General features: G+C 40.4%; 1 protein-coding gene across 3 annotated transcripts in view; it reads left to right on the forward strand.

Moving 5' to 3' along the window:
- The window catches only part of NFATC1 (nuclear factor of activated T cells 1), a 202448-nt gene extending 190658 nt beyond the window's left edge, over positions 1-11790 (forward strand). For all 3 annotated transcript variants that reach the window (XM_060244120.1, XM_060244119.1, XM_060244121.1), the window contains exon 10: positions 9871-11790. In XM_060244120.1, the coding sequence (XP_060100103.1) occupies positions 9871-9920 (50 nt within the window). In that variant the 3' untranslated portion in view covers positions 9921-11790. The remainder of the gene's footprint in view (positions 1-9870) is intronic.
- The last annotated feature ends 10824 nt before the right edge of the window (positions 11791-22614 follow it).

Genomic DNA, 22614 nt, shown 5'->3' on the forward strand with positions numbered 1-22614 from the left:
TGCCACTTGGAGACAAGAGCAGATGCCCCCCTGCATAGTCTGCAACAGATTGGTAGCAATATACAGTGTACCTGTCTCAATTCTGTAATAATTACACTTAGGAAGGTTAATGCTATTTTTCTTCCCTCAGAACTTGGGTACTATGGATGAGTAAAATAATTTCCAGTACAGAATTTGTATAGGTGCAGTATATCTTCTACTGGACCATTAATGAAAGTGTATATAGTTTGAGACTGCCCAGAATTCATTTACAGATGACATTTCTCAATCAGAATGACTAGAAAATAAGTATGGGTAGTGTGACCAATATTCATATCATTTTTAATAGTGTCTATGTATAATAATGCTGTTAGGAACCCCGTGGCACAGAGTGGTAAAGCTGCAGTACTGCAGTCTGAACACTCTGCTCATGACCTGAGTTCGATCCCAGCGGAAGCTGGGTTCAGGCAGCCGGCTCGAGGTTGACTCAGCCTTCCATCCTTCCGAGGTTGGTAAAATGAGTACACCAGCTTGCTGGGGGGAAAGTGTAGATGACTGGGGAAGGCAATGGCAAACCACCCCATAAAAAGTCTGCCATGAAAACGTCATGATGTGATGTCACCCCAGAGGCAGAAATGACTGGTGCTTGCACAGGGGAATACCTTTTTTTAATGTATAATACTAGGGGGGGGGGAACTGCGTGAAATATCTGTAAATAATCAATAAAGTGTGTGTGTGTGTGTGTGTATATATATAGTGGAGTTTGCCACAGATTAGTAGCAATATACAGTGCTCATGTTTTTGTACTCTAATGATTACACTTGGGCACTATGGATAAGTAAGTGTAGAGTATTTTTTTAGAGACTAGATTTTGCATTCAGTATGGTGGTGGATGGTATGATAAATACATACGCTTTATTATTTACAAATATTTCACAAGGTGGTTTTTTTCCCCTCTATCTGTCAAACATGCTAGGCAGACACGTGCTAAATACCAGATTGTGATGAGGATATTATTTCTTTAAGGTTAAGAACCTTAAACATTTTTGCCTAGCCTGTGACTGAGAACCACTGTGGTGTAGTGGTTAGAATGCTGGACTAAGATCTGAGAGACCCAGCTTCAGATTCCCACTGGAAGCTTGCTTAGGTGACCTTGTGCCAGTCACATATCCTAAACATATCCTATCTTGTAAGGCTCTTGTGAGGATATGATTGAGAATGATGTAGGCTTTGAGTTCCCATCAGGGAGGCAAATGAGGTATATGAACCAAGCCAATAAATTAGGGTTGCCAAGTCCAATTTAAGAAATATATGGGGACTTTGGGGGTGGAGCCAGGAGACATTAGGGGTGGAGCCAAGATCAAGGCTGTGACAAGCATAATTGAACTCCAAAGGGAGTTCTGGCCATCACATTTAAAGGGACGGCACACCTTTTCAATGCCTTCCTCCCTTAGGAAATTATGAAGGATAGGGGCACCTTCTTTTAGGGCTCATAGAATTGGACCCCCTGGTCCAATCTTTTTGAAACTTGGAGGGTATGTTGGGGAGAGGCACTAGATGCTATATTGAAATTTTGGTGCCTCTACCCCAAAAGACAGCCCCCCCAGAACCCCAGATACCCGCGGTTCAATTCTCCATGATTTTCTATGGGAATAAATCTCTATAGGGAATAATAAGAGTTCCCAGCAGACATTTCCCTCCCCTCCCCCCGCTTTCTGATGACCCTGAAGCGGGGGGAGGATCTCCAAACTGGGGGATCCCCTGCCCCAACCTGGGGATTGGCAGCCCTACAATAAATGCAGTCTGACCTTCGTTCACTTTATTTCCTCCACTCCATCGTTTGATTTAACAAAAATATGACTAAAGGGGAGACATGAAAGAGGTTTATAAAATTATGCATGAGGGGGAGAGAGTTGAGAAAGATAATTTTTTCTCCCCCTCCCAAAATACTAGAAATTGAGGGCATCCAATGAATCTGCTGGGCAGATTCTGGAGGGGAAAGGAATCCTTTTTACACAGAAAATGATTAAAATGTGGAATTCACTCCCAGAGTTTGTAGTAATGGCAACAGGAGTAAAACAGCTTTAAAAGGGGATTAGATAGATTCATGGAGGATAGGACTATTAGCAGTTACTAGCCATTGTGACTGAGGGAAACTTCCATGTTCAGAAGCACTAAATCTTTGAATCCCAGGGCCAGGAGGCAACATCAGGAGCAGGTCTTTGCCTCTATGCCCTGTTGTTGGCCCTCCAGAGAAACTGGTTAGCTACTGTGTGAGACAAGATGGACCACTGGTCTGATCCAACAGGGATCTTATGTTTTTATGATTTGGTAAAACTTTGCAAGAGCGATTATCAAACTGGAACAAAGTATGGAAACATGACAAAATCCAGAATTGTGACTGGGTTTGTATTTAGTTCTAAAAAACCATGCATCATGGGTCAGAGCCAAGTGAAGAGACACTATGTATGTATGAATAAGCATTACATTTGACTATAAGTTGAAACATCAAATATACACAATTCTGTTTATCAGGGCCTTTTTTTTTTTTTTTTGAGCAGGAACGCAGTTCTGGCTGACTTGGTGTCAGGGGGTGTGACCCAATATGCAAATGAGTTCTGCTGGGCTTTTTCTACAAAAAAGTCCTGTGTGAAGCAATGGTCACACCAGGGTGTGTGGCCTAATATGCAAATGAATTCCTGCTGGGCTGCTTCTACCAAAAGAGCCCTGCTGTTTATATACAGTTCATCTGATTTAAAGGTCTGCAGGACACTTAGCTACACAGAACTTCAAAGGAGCAAGGCTTTCCTCATTCTTTCCATTATTGTGTCTAACTATGCATGCAATGGGCATCGCAATCACTGAAATATGTAAAACAGCAGGATGTCTTCTATTTCAATTGGGCAGAGGGAATAATTAAAGTGTCCCTACCCACCCCTTAATGTCTCATGGGTTCCCAGATCCTTCAGCAGACAAACCTTCAAATCAGCCAGCCAGCCCACATTACTGTACTTCTATCTCTGATCATGCTGTTTGTAGTTTAACTTGTAGTTTAACAGGACAGATGCTCATTCATCCTGGGAGGCTGAAGAAAACAGGAGCCCGTCCTGTGGCAAATTCTTTACTTCACTGCACAGTTTTATTAATTTATTCACTTCCCAGTGGCTCAAGGCAGTTTACGAATCACAATTTAAAACATTCAGAATAAAATAAAACCCCAAATAACAACCACCCACAATACCTGCAATCTTATTGTTTATTTAAATATTTGTTAATAAGAATATTTGGTTCTTATTCTTTAAACAACAGCCTAGTGCACAGAAACCAAGTGAAACATTTCTTACAATTATTCTCCATACCAGTAAAAAAAAACCCTTCACTTTTTGGCCCAGCTGGTTGCTGTTAAAGACACAGGAATAAAACCAATTAAAAGGTGACTGTCCTTCACTAGTGTAAGGTTTTAGTAACTTTTACTTCACAGAGAGCAGCCATTACATTGAAAATATTCCCATTTCCACCCTGCGCACCTAACAACTGCCAGAAGGGGTGAGAATAATGGCTGCCCTCCATCAAGTAAGCATTAGGCATAGGGATACACCTACTTCCAGGACATTAGCCAATGAGTGTTAACCATGTGGACTGGAAGGAAGACTTGTGAAAAGCCTATCAGAGCTGGGCAGGACTGTTTTTGTAGCAGGAAGCCCATTCACAAACTCCTGATGTAGCTAATCCTCCTGGAGTTTACAGAAGGCTCTGTACTAAGAGCTCTGTAAGTTCTTGGAGGATTGGCTACATTAGGAGTGTGTGGTTAATATGCAAAGGAATTCCTGCTATTAAAAAAGCCTGGGGGGGTAGTAAAGGATAAATGGCATAATGTAGCTGAGTGGAAGAAAGCTGTTCAGTAGCAGGGTTTTTTAGTATTTAGATGGGTGGGGGGTGAAGAAGGTACAAGGCAGTCCACAAATAGTGAGAAACATTTTCAACAAAGGAATGGAAAATACTCACTTATTAACTGATGAGAACTAGCTGCTTTGCCAGTATTGCAAGAGTGGAAAAGAAGAGATGCAGTGCCTTTAAAAATTAGAAGCTGGCTTTGCAAGGCAAGCCAGATTTTATCATGTAGTTCAATATGGACCATATTCTATCTTTGCTGATTATTGAGGGATAAGTAGAGAGGTACAGGCTCATAAGTCACTTCTGTCCTTTCAGTTGCTTTGTAATGTTCCTAAGTACTCTGATTGTAGGAACACTTAAGGGTGCATAGTACACTATCACATTAATTTAAACTTTGTTTTATCCCTTTAAAAATATACTCCATTTTAGAGACCAGACATTGATAGGATATTCATCTTGGCTTCTCAAATTGCAACTTCAGCTTTCTGTGACCTTTCTTTGAAATTCCCAATCCCCCTGTTATTTTACTGTTGCTATTTGGCATCTCTGGTTCTTAACTTGTGCTTGCAAATTATGTATAGCATTGAAAAGTCATAGGAAATCTGGATTCACATTCTTTTATGTACCAAAGCATTCATCATTGTAGTTTGTGGGCTTGTATCATTGCTTAAGTATTCCCTTACTTTCTCTTTTGTCTTTAACAGCTATAATAATTTCACTAAATTTTCTGTGCCATTGAAGAATGTAGCATTAGCAAATTATAATATCTAGGGTGAAAGGATTTCAAGCTAAGGAAGAAATGTGGGCTGTACTCTGCTACAATAACGTTAATATGAAGTTGCCTTTTACCTCAAATAGTATGAGGATTATACCATGGACTTTTTAGCAAGGGACAGGTCAGGTTCTTTATTGTAAGGAACAATGGGTGCTTTCACGCAGCGACTGTTTGCAAGTGGATTTTGCTATTCTTATACAGTAAAAATTCAGTTGCAAAGAATGATATTTAGTGTGCATGAATGCACTCAACCAGTTTACTGTAGGGAGGGGGAAACCAAAATATCAGCTAAGTTTGTCTTTTTGTTTTCAAGCTTAGACTGTGGCATAACAAATGATTAACAGTCTTATTGTTAAATATCTTCTGCTGAACCTTCTCCTTATTTGTGAAAAGGGAGACTCAAAATGTTGTGTCAGTAATATTATTCAGTTAAAAACAAAAGTTTCCATGACAAGGTCACTTTAAAGTTAAATATAGGAAGAAAAGCTCCTTATTAAACTAAATTGTGGTGCAGCAGCTTGCCACATCCTGTTGCAGAGTGGCATCTGCTGTGTTTAGCAAGGGAAAAGAAGCCTTTTCAAACCTCTGGCAGGTAGTGTGGTCACTCAATGAACCTGCCTTTCATAACTCTGTTTTGGCATTTTAAAAAAATCGTGATGTCAGTGGAAAAGGTGAATATAAAGATGGAAACTATCAGTTTGACAGATTTGAGAAGTGGAGGACAGGTTGGGAAACTGTGGGTGTAATTGGTAACTTCACCAGAAAACATTTTTAAAGAAAACGCTATATGAATGGGTAGAAAGGAAGGATTTCACTAATCTACAGGAATGCTTCTATGTATTGTAAACTGAAGTTTCTGCCTTAAATTGCAATTTGGCCATAAACTGGCTACATAATTTTAGCATGTCAGATATCTCTCTAGATCACTGAGTTCCTAGCATCTGTAAAAAGGGTCTTGTCCCATTCTCAAAAAGATTTTATAAAGCTTAAATCAGCTATTGTAAAAGCCACTGGAATTTCAGTGTAACGGTACTATGCAGATAGATATTCCTAGAATATATTAAAACAAGGACTTGTGGAAGACATCTCATTTTCCTCTGCACACACACACTATTTCCTCTTGCCCTTCCCTGAAAACCCCCCAGTTTCTCCCCTTTTCCTGCTTCCTTCTCTCCTTCCTAACCACTAGCCATCCTAATTTTATCTGCTCCCCTGTCTCTGCTTTTCTTTCTTCCTTTCCCCAGCAGCCTTTCCCCAGAAAAATCTGGCCCAGTTGCTTGTGGCCAGTCAGGCTGGACTAGTTGTACAGTGGTGAGCCTAAACTTTATTTTGTATCCCCCTACCCTCTTTCCATTGCTCTTTCCATCTTCCTGGCAGCCCCCATATCCCCAGCTTCCCCTGCTTCCTTCTCTTCTTACCACCTACCTACCAACCAACCTACCTTTTATTACCCCTCTCATATTCAGCTACATTTATTTATTTACTTCAGCCATATACTACACCTTTCTCCCTAATGAATTATTTGCCTCTCCTCCATTTTAGCCTCACAACATCCCTGTGAGGTAGGTTGGGGGAGAGTATGTAACTGGCCCATGGTCATGTTTCCACAATAGAATGGGAATTTGAAACTTGTTTTCCTGGATCCTAATCTTAAATGCTATATGACACTGGCTTTCATGTAGTGGCTGCTGTTGAACAGTAGAAAGCAGCCAGACCTGGGTGAGTCTTGCAAGTCATGTGGTAGCAAGCTGCCTGTAGTTGCAGCTGGGCCTGGCCCCAGTGAGTTCTCTCTCAAAAGCAAACATAGCATTGAAAAGTATCTGTCCCCTCGCCAGATTTTTACTGACAGGAACCAAGGCTTAAAGGCAGGCAGTACTGTAGTAGTTATCTTGCAACAGCCACTGAAGGAATTAATTTCTTAAAGCTACAGGCACTGCTATCACTTTTGGGAAGGGGTTAAACCCACCACCACTCTGTTCTTTTGTTTGTTTATTAGATTTCAGGTTCTTCTGAAAACCTGGGGCTTTTCTCAGGTTTGTAGAAAGATCTGTCTTGTTTGCCCATGGATCCAGGCTCTATATTTAAAAATTCACAGATGGAGCTATGTTGAGAATTAGATACATTGATAGTAACTCTTTGCATCCAGTGAAACTGGGAACTAAGGTCCATGATTACTTCAGAAATTAAAGTCAAAAATAAACTCAAGCATTATTGACGTTCTTCATCTTGATATATACAGGATTTAACTTAGTAGATGTAACACATTTAAATTCCAGAAATATGGATGTTACATGTTAAGCTAACTAAAAGGTATTTACTCTTAGAAGAGCTGGAAAATGGAATGAAACATAGCAAGCCGGGTTATTTTTGAATTTTTAAAAAACTGATTAACTTTTCTATTTTTCGGATTGTAGACACAGTACAAATCCAAAAATTTGAGTCTGATTTTTTTCTGTTTAAACAAAATAGTAATATTTATTGTTAATTGAGGTTTGGGCCTGTTTTATTTTAACTGCTGTCTAGAACTCTCTCTGTTGCCCCTGAGATACCGATAGAAAACCATGGGGTCTACTTAAGATGTGTTTAGAAGGAGAAAGTATTGTCCCAATAAACAAAGTATCTTCTACAGATCTTGATTCAGTGAGCAACTTTGTTTTTGCTCACCCTCATTTTCTTTAGAGGTTTTCCTTCTAGCAACAAATTTGAGCTAGGAATCAGTAAATTTACCCAGTGTCTACCTGTGGTTCCTCCCCTTTTATGCTTTTCAAGCAGCTATTAGGACAGTAGATTTTAGCAGTACATGTAAGTTTATCTTTTTCTGTCTTTTATTTGATAGTGTTAAATGTCCCTCTTTCCTTGGGTCAGTTTGTGTTAAACACCAGAATGGATTGTGAAATTAAAATGGCCAGGGTGCAAGCCAAGCTGAGAGGCCCATATGGTCAATGTTGTAGGGACCACAATGTCACCAGTGGCACCAACACTAGGTATCACCTCTTTTTGGCTTCTGCTGCCACTTGGTAGCAGTGAGGGATGGTGAGCTGACACCAATCTTTGCTGCTGCTGACAGGTTTGAGCCTAAGAGATTGACATAGCTGCTGAAGCTTAACTCTGCTTGCTCCTGGCCACCACTGACCCTCTAGGCCAGGAAGTATGTCATAAAATATAATGCCAGGTAGGAGAGATATAAACTTTATAAAAGAAACACACACTTAGCCCAATCCATCTCACTGGCTTGTTGAACCTCAGCCAACAGAAGGAAGAGAGGCTTGGCTCAGTAGTTCTTCTGTGCAATTGAGAGAGGCTGGCAAAGCTAGCTCTCCTTTTCCCCTTTCCTCCCCAAGGAAGGAGGTTTGATCTATAGCTCCTGTGCGATTGAGCAAGCCTGGCAAGGCAAGTTGTGATACAGAAGAAAGCAAAAGCTGGAGAAGGAAGCAGACAACAGTGATTTGCTCATGGGCCTGATAGGAGCATTCCGGGGGGCTGATTTGGCCCTTGGGCCGAATGTTTGACACCCTTGCTCTAGGCAGTGGCTCATGGGAAATTTTCCCTGTAAGTTAAATAGCCAATCCACCCCTGGTAAAAGCAAAGGAATCACGAAAAGCCCTGCTTTTGACCTAAACATCATCAGCCAGCCAGAAGCAAGAACAGGGCTTCCATTTCTGCCAGTGCATATAAGGTATTTCTAGTGAAAGCTGCTAGATCAGTCACTCTTTTGCTTTTCCTTCTTTTGCTTGTTTGTAGTAAACAAGTGGACCTTTGAAGAAACAGACAGCAATGTTGTATTACAGAACTACTTGTATTACTGTTCTCCCTAGAAATGGGGTGAACCCCCTTGTGTCCCTTTGAGACATTTTCCTGCTGCCTCATAGTTCTAGAGGAGAAGGCACAACTTCATAGCTCAGCCGCCCTGAGCCTGCTTTGCGGGGAGGGCGGGATATAAATAAAAAGTATTATTATTATTATTTCTCAGATATAACCTTTAAAGCTGTAGCAGATACTCCCTTAACATGCTATCCATTCCAAACACTCTCTGATTTTAAGTTGTTTTCCTGACACAAAATATGTCATGAGTCTGAGTTCAACAGCTAAGAACTGCAGGAAGTTTACTTTTGATCAGCACGTCCCTTGCTCGAACAAACACATGGAATTATCTAGGCAGGAATGATCAGCAGTCCACAGGCAAAGGGAAACTTGGGCTTTTCCAGGCTAGTTCCATGACGTGGGCATGTGTTTCCCCTTCCCTGTGATGTTAGGAAAGCTCCAAAGTGGTGACAGCCTTACTGATGACATTTTGTCCATCTTAATGTAAATCAAGTAGTGGCAGGGGCCACGGAGAGGCGGGTTGGAAATAGAAGGGATGTTGTGCAGTTCACTGTTGATGGCCTTTGCCAGGTTCAGTCATTTCCTGTCAATCTGCCAAAAATCACAAGCGATAAATGGACATAACTGAAGTGTGGGAAACTGCATAGCCTAACAGTCTACAGTCAGGGGATGAAAGAATAATCACAATGAACAAAAACACTGTGCAGCCAGACCCACTGCTCAATCCTTAGTTTATAGATTGTGTAAATTAAGACTTCCCTGAAATGCCCAGTATGGATTTTTGAAATTGATGCTTCACCCTTAGATGTTTAATTGATATGGAAAAGTGGGCTGTGCTATTGTGGAAGCACTTCAGTTAACAGCTACCATTCTCAGGTGCCTACATTAGTATTGGTTCTTTCCTGCTGTCAACTCTCCCACTGTGGAAATATCCACATTGGCAACCATATCTAACAGAACCATGGGCATTTTTAGGCATTAATGTCAGGACTTTGCAACTTTATATGTGGTTCTTGCAACTGTGCAGATAGTTAATGTGCAACTGATCAGTTCTTCTATAGACTTCTTGCTTGTCACTTTTGTTTTCAGAGCCAACCTAAATATTTTTTTTGTATGTAACTAAACTTAGAGAGATGCAATGCAACAAAGCTGAAGAGTGACTTTTCTCATGGAAATCATGATCTCGCCCACAAATTAGCATGTTGATTCCTTCGGTGTGAGTCTACTCTTTGGCATATAGCCAAGCGCTGCTCTGCTACTCACTGGTATTTTATAATTAGCGCCCCGAAAAGAAACTGGTAAAACATAACTGTCTTTAAATATATCTTTCAGCAGAAGAAAAGCTGGTATGAATACACTGGAATAAATTTTCTCTGTTTGTGTTGTCTTCTCCTTTGCAGTAAATGAAATAATAAGGAATGATCTCTCCAGCACCAACGTCCATTCGTAGCTGGCCATCTAGAAACGCTTGCTGTTTTAAGCTTAGCTGAGACATCGGATTCAGATAAACTGAAGACAATCCCCGGTACCTCTCTGCTCTTCCAGTTTCTTGAATGTCTGGAACTGGCCGTTACCTCTTTTGTGTGTCTATATATAATATGTCTCAAAAGAAATTCACTGGCTGGCTTCAACCAGGGGGGGGAAATACCTTTTTAAAAGAAAATCATCTCAAGGAAAATGGAGAAGACCAGGTGGCGCGTTTTGTGGGCTGAAATAGGAAAAGTGACACAACGATGACTCACCGGCTTCAGATCTATTCCCACCCCCTTTGGTTCTGCTAGACAACAGTCCTTGAAGTGCCTTATTTTGTTAGCTTGTGGTATCAGGACATTTTACTGGCAGTTTTGAATTTGCTGCCATCTAAAGTATTTCTAGGCATAGTAACTATACATCATACGATAGAATTTATTATGTTAAAACAAACTGCTAGTATAAGTAAAAAAAAAACTGTTGAAAGTAAAATACATGTCTAAATGACAGGATTTCTTCATCTTTCTCTCCTGGAACTGTGTCTCACACCTTGTTGCCTTATTTCTGATGCATTAAAAAAAAAAACCCTCCAGATAGTCATCTCAGCTGTATATTCTTCAGCCTACCCAAGGTCAGTGCTCATGAATCGTAGGATTGTAAATGTATTAGCATGTTGTTATTTTGATTCAAATTTGGCTTCAGATACAGCACAGGTGAACTGAATAGCACAAAAAAAAGGTTGATGGACAAAATCATTGGCATCGATCTCTTTCTCAAAGATGTCATGTGCACGTTATGCATGTACAAACTAGTATATATGCTTATATAATATAAATATATATATATGTATATGGCAGGTATACCTGGTTGCCTTGTGAAGGCTTAGAATTCAGCAATAAATTTCTGATTCTGAGAATGCAGTCTGCATCCCAAGCAAAGGCTCTGCTATTTCTGCGTTGTGGGTTTCCTAAGTTTAAGACGAGTATGCATTTTCTTTCCTCATGCTGGTAAGCAAGCACTTTAGACTGTCAGGATGGACACATATGACATATATATTAACTACCAAACAACAAAGGATGAGTTAAAGCAATTGTAAATACTGTCAGCAAAGAATGTAAAATATTTGTTCAGTCATAAGATTTATTATTCCAATGAAGCCTTATTAACTCTCTGCTTATATGTACTACAAATATTACCAAAACCAAATGTTTTGATATGCACCACTGTATAAATCGTTTTCTGATTTTAGCTTTGTATTTGTAGAGTACATATAGAATCTGTGCATGCACTGTAGCCTTTAATGTTGTATTTTGTATCACCAATGACTATACTATGTAGCTAGCTATGGCATATTATTTCTCATAAGCTGCAGGAAAGCATGGCTTCATTTTAAAAGCATTTAACGTGAATATGGTGCCTTAGGAAAGATGTGTGAACTACACCTCCCTAACTAAGGTGGTGACAAATTAAGTGCAGTGTACAGTTTATACAAACTCAACAGGTTTCACAAAAGGGTGAAACAGTCCTAACCATTTAGAATTATTACTCTGTACAATTATGTCTTACTTCCTTTATAACAAACAAAAAGCCATATTTGTAACTTTTGCACATTACTGTGAAAAACGTAAGAATATATAATATGGCTGTATGTAAATATTATTATGTTACTCGATCACCAAATTGGCAGTTCTCTCCCAGCTCTTTGACAAACACGTATTTACCCGGTACTTAGCTTTGTATAAGTTGCATGCATTTTCTTCTATTCTGCCAGACTGTTAAAAGAAATTGACAAATTTCTGCTGAACTTTGTAACTAGAAAATAGAGCTAATAAAGCACAACAATAACGTTTTAGAGTGGTTCATCTTTTCACTCTTGGTGGGGAAGGGAACTCATGAAAGGATATGCTTTTCATTAGATATGTTAATATCTATATTTTGTATATCCTTGGCACTGCTAGTTCGAGTCACTTTCTATGTATTATAATCATTTTACAACCCCCTGCTTATGTACAGCTTCATTTTAGTGGGAACTTGCGCAGAAACAACACTTAGTGGATTATTACCCCCTCCCCCTTTTTTAACATATTAAGCCAAGAAAAATTGTTCTTTTCATGTTTTTCTACATTTTAAAAGATGTCGTTTTCAAGAAAGAAATTGATATCCAGTGTAATTTTCACATGCTCAGTTCTCTCTCTCCCTACTTCTGAAATATCAATAGAGTGTAAAAGCAGGAACTTCTGAGTATGCCAAAGGATTTTTGACTTGCATACAGAATTATCTTGGGTGAGGCCCTGCCTACACAAGCACCAAAAAGCTTGCTGTTCAGCAGTAACCCTGCAAGATAATTATAGGTATTGTTCCCAGTATGTCACATCTCCTCCCTGGTCATTTCTTCTTCTTTAAGCTGTTTGGAAATGTGTTACATTCAACTCTAGCTCTAAAATGCTATGCATCTCTTGTATATTGTATCCATGAATAAAAACAATCCAAAACATAGCTCTGATAAGAATGTGGGGGGGGGGGTTGGGGGGGGGTTCATAAATCATTTTTACTAAATTCAGTGTTATGTATACTTGCAGATGAATAAGTTCTTTTGGTAACAAGAAAGCTGCAACCCAGTTCATGTTCTCGTGTAGTCAGAGATCACACAAAACAATGGCTAGTCTCCTGACAGCAAGAGTAGGTCCCACAGTTGTTCAAACTATTGAGGCAGCCTAACTGGCTCAAGGGTGACTGCTATTGATCAGTAACAAGCAGCCAGGCCTTGTTCAGTCAGGGATCCGTGCTAGCCTCTTGGTGCACGGAGGCTTCCTTGGCTGGCATAATTTCCCTACCGTTTCCCCCTTTGGCTAAATGAACACATGAGGCTGCTTTATACTAAATCAGACCCTTGGTCTGTCCAAGTCACTATTGTCTACATTGGCTGGTAGCAGCTCCCCAGGGTCTCAGGCAGAGGTCTTTCACATCACCTACTGCCAGATTTTTTAACTGGAGAAGCTGGGGATTGCACCTGGGACCTTTTGCATGCCAAGCTGATTCTCTGCTACTGAGCCACTGACCGCCCCCCTCCCCAAATCTATGCTTTGCTTCAGACACCATTTCACTCCTGATTCCTGACAAATCTACCGTTGTTCAAATCAAACAGTGCACCACCATACCTGAACAAGAGCCCCGTGGAACTCATTGGCTCACTGGAGGGACAGCTACAGCTTGAACATCCTCATCACAGCACATAATTCTCCTGGTCTTGGAAGTCAAATGACTCAGAAGGCTAATCTGTTTTGAGGAAGGACAAGATTATCAGCCTTCAACTTGCTTCCTGTCCAGCATACTCACCCTGAGCATTTTGTGTTGCTGCCCCAAGCCACCAATGGTTCCTGTAACCAATATCTTGAGTTGGTAATTACTAGAGTAGTTTCTTACCAGATACATTAATACCAGATCATATTACTCTGTTAATAATGTTCTGCTATTTAATACAGACTGCATTGTTCTGACAAAGAACATGCTATGTATAAAATGCCCCAGGTTTAGTTCCAGGTAGACACTAGATCCCAGGGTGATTGGCTCAGGAAGTATCTCCATCAATATATGTATCAGACAAGCCTTTATTGGCATGTATAGACATACACAGTAGAAGGTCGACCAAATTACAGATTAGGAGAGTACAGAGTCCATACAAAGTAAGATTAAAAGTACAAGATAAAAACAGAAATAATAGCATAATAAAGCCTAATACACAGTATTACTTATCAGGGCGTGTAACCATAACACTATGAAGAAACTTGGTTACTATTCCAGTTATTTCAATATCTGGGTCATCAAGCTACATCAATATATGCTGAAATCTCCTTGCTTTGGTAGCATTGCCAAGAGAAATCTAGGAGAGTTAGACAGTATGCTGGAAATAAGACAGCCCCACATGATATGGTATAAAAGCTTAATGTCCATTAAGGTGGTGGTGTTTTTTTTACCGAAACCATTATATCTGAGATTTGTAGAGTTGCGAATCCCCAGATGGGGGCAGGGGATGCCCCGGTTTAGAGGTCCTCTCCCCTCTTCAGGACTATCAGAAAGTGGGATGGGAGAGGGAAATGTCTGCTGGGCACTCCATTATTCCCTATGAAGATTGGTCTCCATAGGATATAATGGAGAATCAAACAGTGGGTCTCTGGATGGGCACCAAATTTTCAGCATAGCATCTTGTACCTTTCTTTTTTTTAAAAAAGCCTTAAATTTTAAAAAGATTGGACTAGTGGGTCCAATTATATGAACCCCAAAAGAAGGTGCTTCTACCCTCCATTATTTCCAGTGGAAGGAAGGCATTTAGAAGGAGTATGGTCCCTTTAAATGTGATGGCCAGAACTTCCTTCAGAGTTCAATCATGCTTGTTACAACCTTGCTCCCAGCTCCACCCCCAAAAGTCCCCAGATATTTCCCGAGTTGGACCTGGCCATCCTAGAGATTTGGAAAGTAATAGTACTTTGCTGGACTCTTGTGAGGTTTCATTTCAAGTATTTCTGCTAAGTTCCAGGCATCATAAATTGAGGGGCCAGGCTGACTACCTGGAAAGCTCTCAGAGTTGTCTCCTACTGTGAATTTTTTTGCTTGCAGGAACACTGACAAATGATGCTCATATATGAAGTTTTTTATGTTGGATGTTGCCCTCACATAAAATCTACAACAACATAAAGAGTCTGGGAATCCATATCTTACACTTCGATGACTGTTAGAAAGTAAAATCTGAGGCACTTGCTGCAACTAGCAAGAAAATGATGAGATATTTTTATTTACAGGACTGTAGATTTAGAGGAAATGTGAGGCCAGCTCACTAACAATAGGACAGAAGAATCACCTTTTTTTAAGGGTTTCAAGAAAAAATATAAAAATACCAAAGAACTGCTAATTGCAGAGTATGTAATCTCAGAACAAGGGACTGGTCTCTAGCTGGTTCATTGGAGCCTTTCCCACCCAACAGTTACGAACCTAGCCTGTGTATGGTGCTATAAAAAGCCATAGCAGAAGAATCAGTGCTCCACTAGACACCAAATTAAAATTTCTCTTCAACAGAACCCTAGCCTGGGGTACTAGTTTCTGGCTGCTACTTCATAGATAGATACCTATTATTTATAAGCTAATGTATACAAATACTTTGGAAGTGCTATTTTATAGGTACCCATTTTACAGAGCAAAAACTCTAGGTATCTTTCCCAAGACCAAAATGTGAATCCATGACACAAGAGCACATTGGTTTATGAGAAAATACAAATCCTTTTCCCTGAGAACATTTGTACACCCAAACAGGAGCCACGTGAACTTCCCTGAACCAACAAACCCTATGCTGAACTATCTCACAAAGACATTTGCACATAGAATCTCAATGACTATGTTGGTGTTCAGTGCTCCAACAGAATGGGCTGCAGGGATAAAGCAATTCACGTTTTAATGATGGGATCATGTGACAGGATGCTGAGGAAGCAGAAGGGAGGAATATATATCACAGAACTTCAGGAAAACTTTAGCCAGACCTTCTAGCTCTGTGTGAGGCAAAGAAGATCCAGGAAAAGGTTAGTTTAGCTCCTATCAGTTGGCATCCAGAGCCTAGGCCAAAAATGGCCAAATATACTTAACATAAGATGCACACAGAATAAACATCAGATGTTTGAGAGCTGCAAAAACATGAATAAATATTTATACACACGCCTTTATTAAAACTCTTAACACTTTCTTTGCACAGAATGATAAAATACATATATATACGCTTTATAATAAAACCATGCTAGAAGGAGACTTTAAAAAAAACAAAAGCTGGGAATAATAGTCCCCATAAGACCAGCAAAGGAAAAGGTTAGGGAATTATTTTTTGACACCAGTACCATATAAATCACTGACCAACTAGGGTTGCCAGGTCCAACTCACGAAATATCTGGCATGATTGAACTCCAAAGGGAGTTCTGGACATCACATTTAAAGTGACCACACCTTTTAAATGCCTTAAATAATGAAGGATTTAAATAATGAAGGATAGGGGCACCTTCTTTTGGGGCTCATAAAATTGGACCCCCAATCCAATCTTTTTGAAACTTGGGAAGTATTTTAAGGAGAGGCACCAGATACTATCCTTGCCTCTACCTCAAAAAACAGCCCTCCTGGAGCCCCAGACACACAGGGATCAATTATCATTATGCTCTATGGGAATCGGTCTCCATAGGGTATAATGGAGTGCTCAGCAGACATTTCCCTCTCCCTCCTCACTTTCTGATAACCCTGAAGCATGGAGAGGGCCTCCAAACTGGGGGATCCCCTGCCCCCAACTGGAGATTGGGAACCCTATGACCACCACTTGCATCATTATGTGTCTCTCTTTGCCTTGACACCAAGGTTAGTAAATACAGCTCATAAAAGAGCTATGAAACTAAGGGGGAACCCTGCACAGCCCTCTTTAATTTGGTCCCGCCTTTCATTGGCTCCCTCGGGGCTTGCACTCTCTTTCTCTGGGCAACCTCTGTGGTGATGGAGAAGAGCTTACAAGCCTACTTATTCCCCCCTCCTTCCCTGCTTCACAGGGTGGAAATAGTCACCTACCCATAGGTCAGCACTCATAAGTTAACTGAGGTCACAATTCTAAGCATGCTTACTTGAGAGTAAGTCTTCATTAAGTTCCTCTGACCTCTGGGGACCACACAATATGTGTGAAAGAGCTGCATGTGGTTCCTGAGCCACAGTTTGGCCACTCCAGCCTAGGCCAACCACTGTAATGTGTACTGGGAGTTAAACAGTAAACATTTCCTGGCCTTGAAGTGTGGTGTAGTGTTTCAAAGTGCCAGACAAAGATCTGAGAGAGCCAGGTTTGACTCCTCACTCTGCTGTGGGAAGCCTGCTGGATAACCTTGGCTCACGCACTCTCTTTCACATAACATAACTCACAAGATTGTTGTGAGAAGAAAAACGGAAAAAGGGAGAACAACACTGTAACCTGATTTGGAGACAAGTAGAGTTTAAAGTAAATTTCTGCCCTTCCAGGTGGGTAGCCATGTTGGTCTGAAGCAACAGGACAAAGTTTGAGTCCAGTGGCACTTTTAAGATCAACAAAGTTTTATTCTAGGTATAAGTTGTCATGTTCATGGCCACTTCTTCAGATACATTGAAACAGAAGCTCCCAGCAAGCAGAGGGTGAGGAGGGTGTCGTCAGGAAGACCCAATTTTTATGTACTGATCAGAAGTTGATTTCTAAAGTCTGTAATTGGCTTTTAGAGGTAAGAATGCAGGATGAAGTAGTTAAAGAAACTTGGGTAAGATGGATGCAGGATTTTGGTTATAACATAGAATTAGTGGAATGGGAAAAAATTTGGAAAGAGAATCTCAAATTAACTAAATCGGTCACATTTAAAGAAAACATCTGCAAGATGGTATATCGTTGGTACTTCACGCCTGAGAAACTAGCTAAAATTTATCCTAACTCTTCTAACAAATGCTGGAAATGTAATAGGACAAGGGGAACTCTGTACCATTGTTGGTGGCAATGTGAAAAAGCCAAAAAATTCTGGGCCCAGATCCATGCATGGGCCCAAAAAATATTGAAAATAACCATGCAGCATACACCTGAATTATATTTGTTAAATATATGTAAGAACTCTATCCTGAAATTAACTAGAAAACTTTTATTGTATATAGTAACTGTGGCTAGATTAATACATGCTAGATATTGGAAAATTCAGCAAGTACCAGGGAAAGAGGAATTTCTGCAAAAATTATATGAAATAGCAGAAATGGACTTTTTGATGACTAAACTGAGAGAAGGGAATATAGAGAAATGTAAAGAAACTTGGAAACCGTTATATGATTGGGCAAAAGTGTATGATAACTGAAATGGAATGAAGGAAAATGACATATATTGATGCAAACCTTAAGCTCCTTTTTTGTTATATGTTGCGTTAGTTTATTATTATTCTTGTGTTGTCTTTTTGTCTATTGTTATTTTTGCTATGTAAAAAATAAAATATATGTCAAATGCAGGAAGACCCAATTAGAGTCAAGATGCATAAGTAACTGAGCAGTAAATATCACTAAGACAGGATGTAGCAGCAGATTAGCATACAGCATAATAAAGGAGTTTATAACAGATGCGATAATTCAGTGACGGTAGAATGAGTAGTGAGATAAGTCTGTTAAGCCTTGGGAGTTTCATTAATTTTTTTGTTATCATCTAGTGCTTGTGTGTGTGTGTATCAATCAAAGCAGTAGCTGTACACCAATCAAAGCAGTAGCTCTCCCCCTACTAGCATAAAGTTACCCAAAATTACATCACTATGACAAGCAAGTATCATAATCTTTGGGGGTCTCCTGGATCCCACACTGCAGCCATCTCTGTTACACTTAGGATTTCTTTATCCATTCCTCTTGTCCTGGCAGAATCCAAGAACCCACAAAGGTAATGCTAGAACACAGCTTCCAGACTTGAACAGCTGTATACTAAACTATATGCATTTGATGTTTTACTTGACTGAAAAAAATATATGATGCTGGTTGAGGCACTAAAAGGATATAAACCTCTGCTCTTGAACAAGGGCTAATCTGTCAACATAGCTACCTGTAGGCCTGGTAATTGACCTATAGCCCTATCATTTCCCTTTCCTTTCCCCACACCCAGCATCATGAGATTTAGGAATAATAAACATTCCCTCCATTTTCAACTGATGCACTTGAATACAGGAATCAGATTACAGCATAACCTGCAAAAAATATAATGCTCATTGCTTCTGTAAGGTAACAGAGAACACAGAGGGGTTATTTACCATGTAGAGCTGATCTTTATCAGTTTAATGTAGCAAAACAGTTTGGATCAAAATGAAAGACATTGGACTAATGTGAACCTGGCTCTTCTGTTGTGTTGAAGCTAGAAATTCTTGAACAGATTTCTGGCTGACTTCCCTGTACTTCTGCATAAGATCTGCAGACAGATGCATATTGTTTTTTAAAAAAAACATTTTAAAACTCAGGTATAATAATCATAGGTACAAATAAACAAAATACAGCAGGGCTGTAGTTACAGGGGAGGAGCCAATAACCTCCCCTAAATATGCCATGCATCACCTCTGAACTCCTATGTTTCATTTTATATCTCATTGCTGAGATATAAAAGGAAATGTGTAAACAGTTTTGATCTGGATTGCCTGGAAAGAACTGGGGGGCAGGGAGGCTGCAAGAGGGTTGGAATTGAGCCAGTTAACCTCTTCCTGAGCAGCTTCATTCTCAGAAGTAATTCAGGCCATGGGAGGTAGCAGGAGCAGCCTGGTATCTGGTTTAATAATCAAAAACAAACCACCTTGCTATAACTTGCCTGCTGTATGAAAGGATTTGTGCCTTTGAGCATGTGCAAAATTAATAACCACTGTCAAGCTCCTGTCCCAACTTTACCACCCTCCAGAACCTTTCACAACAGAAGGTGAAGTATTTTACTGCAGAAGACTAAGAGGTTAAAGTGACATAATATTCAGGCCGTCTGAAGTCCCATCACCTCTCTCTGCAGAATAAGGTCTATGAACTGATCTAAATAAATCTGTGCCAAGAATAATCAGGGGTTTTTTAATGGTAAGGCTACCAATCATCTATACATATCAAAGTGCTTTTCCCTCCCTACACAGGAACTGTACACTTCTATCTATCTAATATTATGGGATAATTTCTAGATTGGAGAATTTGCAAACAGGTGTACTTTAGGATTCTCCCATTTTAGTGACTCAGGCACTGATTAGTTGCCATTTTCCACCCACCCACAGCTTTCCCAATTGTAAGCCAAAATGCCCTCAAAACAAGGTTGGGGAATTGTTAGGTGGGCACCTGGCTCACTCAGGATCTTTTACCTGTGTATACAGGATTACCACGTCCAGAAAAGTAATGCTTAAAATATTAGGGACTCTAATTAAGTAAAACAATTAAAATTTATTAAGAAAAATATAGGCTTCCATACAATATACAATATTTAGTCTTCAAGGAAGGCTCCAATGGCGACGAGCGAGGAAGTGGGAGAGGGGACCCGAAACTGATCAGGAATCGGGGATGGATCTATGCAGCGGAAGTTGGGATACTGATAGAAGCACACCTGTGGGTAGTTAGTCCACAGATTATAAGGACTCTCTTGAGCCCTTAGGGGATGGGTGGTACAAGGGAGGAGGAAGGTGGTCAGCTGATGCATGACCTCACGAAAAGGGGAGGTTTCGCAGTGACCATAAGGGCTGGACTATTGCGACAACCAATAGAAAGTTCATTGGTGGCACCTAATTGGGTGCTTGCTCTTGACCAATGGACTGGCCTGGATCCTGGATACCTGAGTGAACTTTCAGGTTGAAATGGACCAGGGGGAGGCTCCAAAATGACAGCTGGGAAGAAGAATAGAGAGATTATTTGGGTGGGGAGATACTTAGGACTAGTAGACTTATCTAAAAGAGTGACAATAGAGAGTCAAATCATGGCCTAGGTAACACCCAGTTTGTACAAAGGAACTTGGCTCTGGCTGAAGATGGTCTTCCTCTTCTTCTGTCTTCTCCTTGGCACTAGTCTTTGTCTTGAGTTCCGTCAAACAAAGAAAGTGGCAACTGGACAATTAACCACTTCTGGGGTGGGTAGGTTGCTTGCAGGCACAGGTGACATCTGGTGTGTACGTGAGCCATCCACTTCAATGGAATGGAGTCAAGCCTGGTAGGAAGATGTCTGCGTATGGTGTTAGCCCTCCACGGTGGATTCCATGGTCAGTGCTTCAAAACCATTCATCTGGATAGCTCCTGGCGGCACAGTCTCTTCCGTCCCATAGCTTGGATGGAGTCATACGGAACGACGGGGAGCTGTCCGCTCTCCTGGTGGGCACTCTTGTACCGGTCTAGAGTGTCTTTGTAGCGTTATGGCTGCTAGTACTGCATAAGTCCCTTTTGCCTCTGGATAAGTTTACTCACACACTCTGGCCAGACATCTGCAAGTCACTTCTCCAGGTGTTCTGGCAACTGAGCTGGTGATTATGATGTTCTGTAAGGGGGGTTTTCCTCACACAATACAGTTTTGAATCCTATACTGAAATCTTCTTCCATGCAACATCACTTGAAAGGAGAATGTAGGTATGATGATCTCTTCCCTCTCTCACAGTCAGGATTTTCCCTTCTGTCTTCTTTCTTGCTGAGCAGCTCATTTATCTATTCTTATTTGTATGTCTATGGCTGTCCTACCCAGTCATGTACACACACATGCAGGCTCAGCCTAGGGAACCAAGGAAAGAGATGAAATAATTTCTTATATTCTGCTTTTGAGAGTTCAAAATAAACAAAATGTTTAATTTAGCTCGGAGGAGAAAAGATCAGGTGGAATCAAGTATAGGATGTATGAGGTGAACAGATCATCGTCATCATTATCATCATCATCAGAGGAGGAGGAGGAGACTGGATTTATACCCTGCCATTCGCTAAATGAAGAAGAGCGTCTTACAATCTCTTTCCCTTCCCCTCCCCACAACAGACACCCTGTGAGGTAGGTGGGGCTGAGAGAGCTCTGGCAGAAACTAGCATAATCTGGATGCACCAATGAGACTCAGAGTTTAGGATGATAGGGATTTGGCATCTATATCAATGTTTTCATGCCTCCTCAGCATAACGTTTCTGGCAATATATTTGATACACAATGTGGTAGCTGTCACTGCCAAACTTCACCTGGGGGTGACCTGGAGAACTTCAGAGGAAGGAGGAATGAATAGAAGAAAACAAGAAGAGAAAGGAACAAGTCAAAAAGAAGAATCTAGGAAATAATCAAAAGGAGGAGTCACATCAAGAGGATGGGGTAGGTCGAGGAAAGGAACTAAATAGAAAGGCACAAATGAATAAGAGGAATCAAACAGTGAGCAGAGGAAAAAATCTGTTTAGGTTGTGTTGTTGTTGTTATACAGTTGAAAGTTCCAGTGCAAAGAAATTTAGTGTGGTAAGGGATATCTGTATAGGATTGTGGAAAGCTCGGCTGGGTCATAGTGGTGTAACTTGGGACCTAAGTCTCACACATGCATTTACCCAGGCATGGAAATACATGCTAGAGGACTTCAGGTATCTACATTAAAGATCCACTTAAATCCAAAAGCCACTGCAACATGGGCCCATGGGTCAACATGGAGACTCACTATGACATCCTTGGGACAGACATGTGGCAACACAGTTTTCAGGATGATTACTACACATAACTGTTTTCTGTATATGAATTTTATAACTTGAAGTAGACCTTTATGCTGGATTGCTAGCACTCTGGCAGTCAGGATTGCTAACAAAAATTCAAATTCTACTCTGACCTAAAAATCATGTAACAAGGGATGTCACTCATTCTACTGAAGTACCCTAAACTATCAGAATACAGCTACCTAGGTCTATAATCACTTCCAGACACCAAGTTCTTCCAGAGAAAAATCAGCAATGCAACAAAAAAAAATGATTTTTATGCTGTTTTTATGCTGTTGTTTCAGGTGAGTGTGTTTCTTGAGTCCCTACTTCTGCCTCTGAGCTTGTCCCTTATTTTAGTATTCAGAACTGGTAGGTATACATTAATATTTAATATATGTAAACTGGTAGATTTTCATGTTGGTAGTAAACTTACTAGTGAATCCAACAGTTTGCCCTAGAGCTTACCAAGTGGTCAAAGGATCTCATTCT

The sequence above is a fragment of the Heteronotia binoei genome, chromosome 7 (assembly GCF_032191835.1).
Source record: "Heteronotia binoei isolate CCM8104 ecotype False Entrance Well chromosome 7, APGP_CSIRO_Hbin_v1, whole genome shotgun sequence".
In the NCBI taxonomy this organism is placed as follows: domain Eukaryota; kingdom Metazoa; phylum Chordata; class Lepidosauria; order Squamata; family Gekkonidae; genus Heteronotia; species Heteronotia binoei.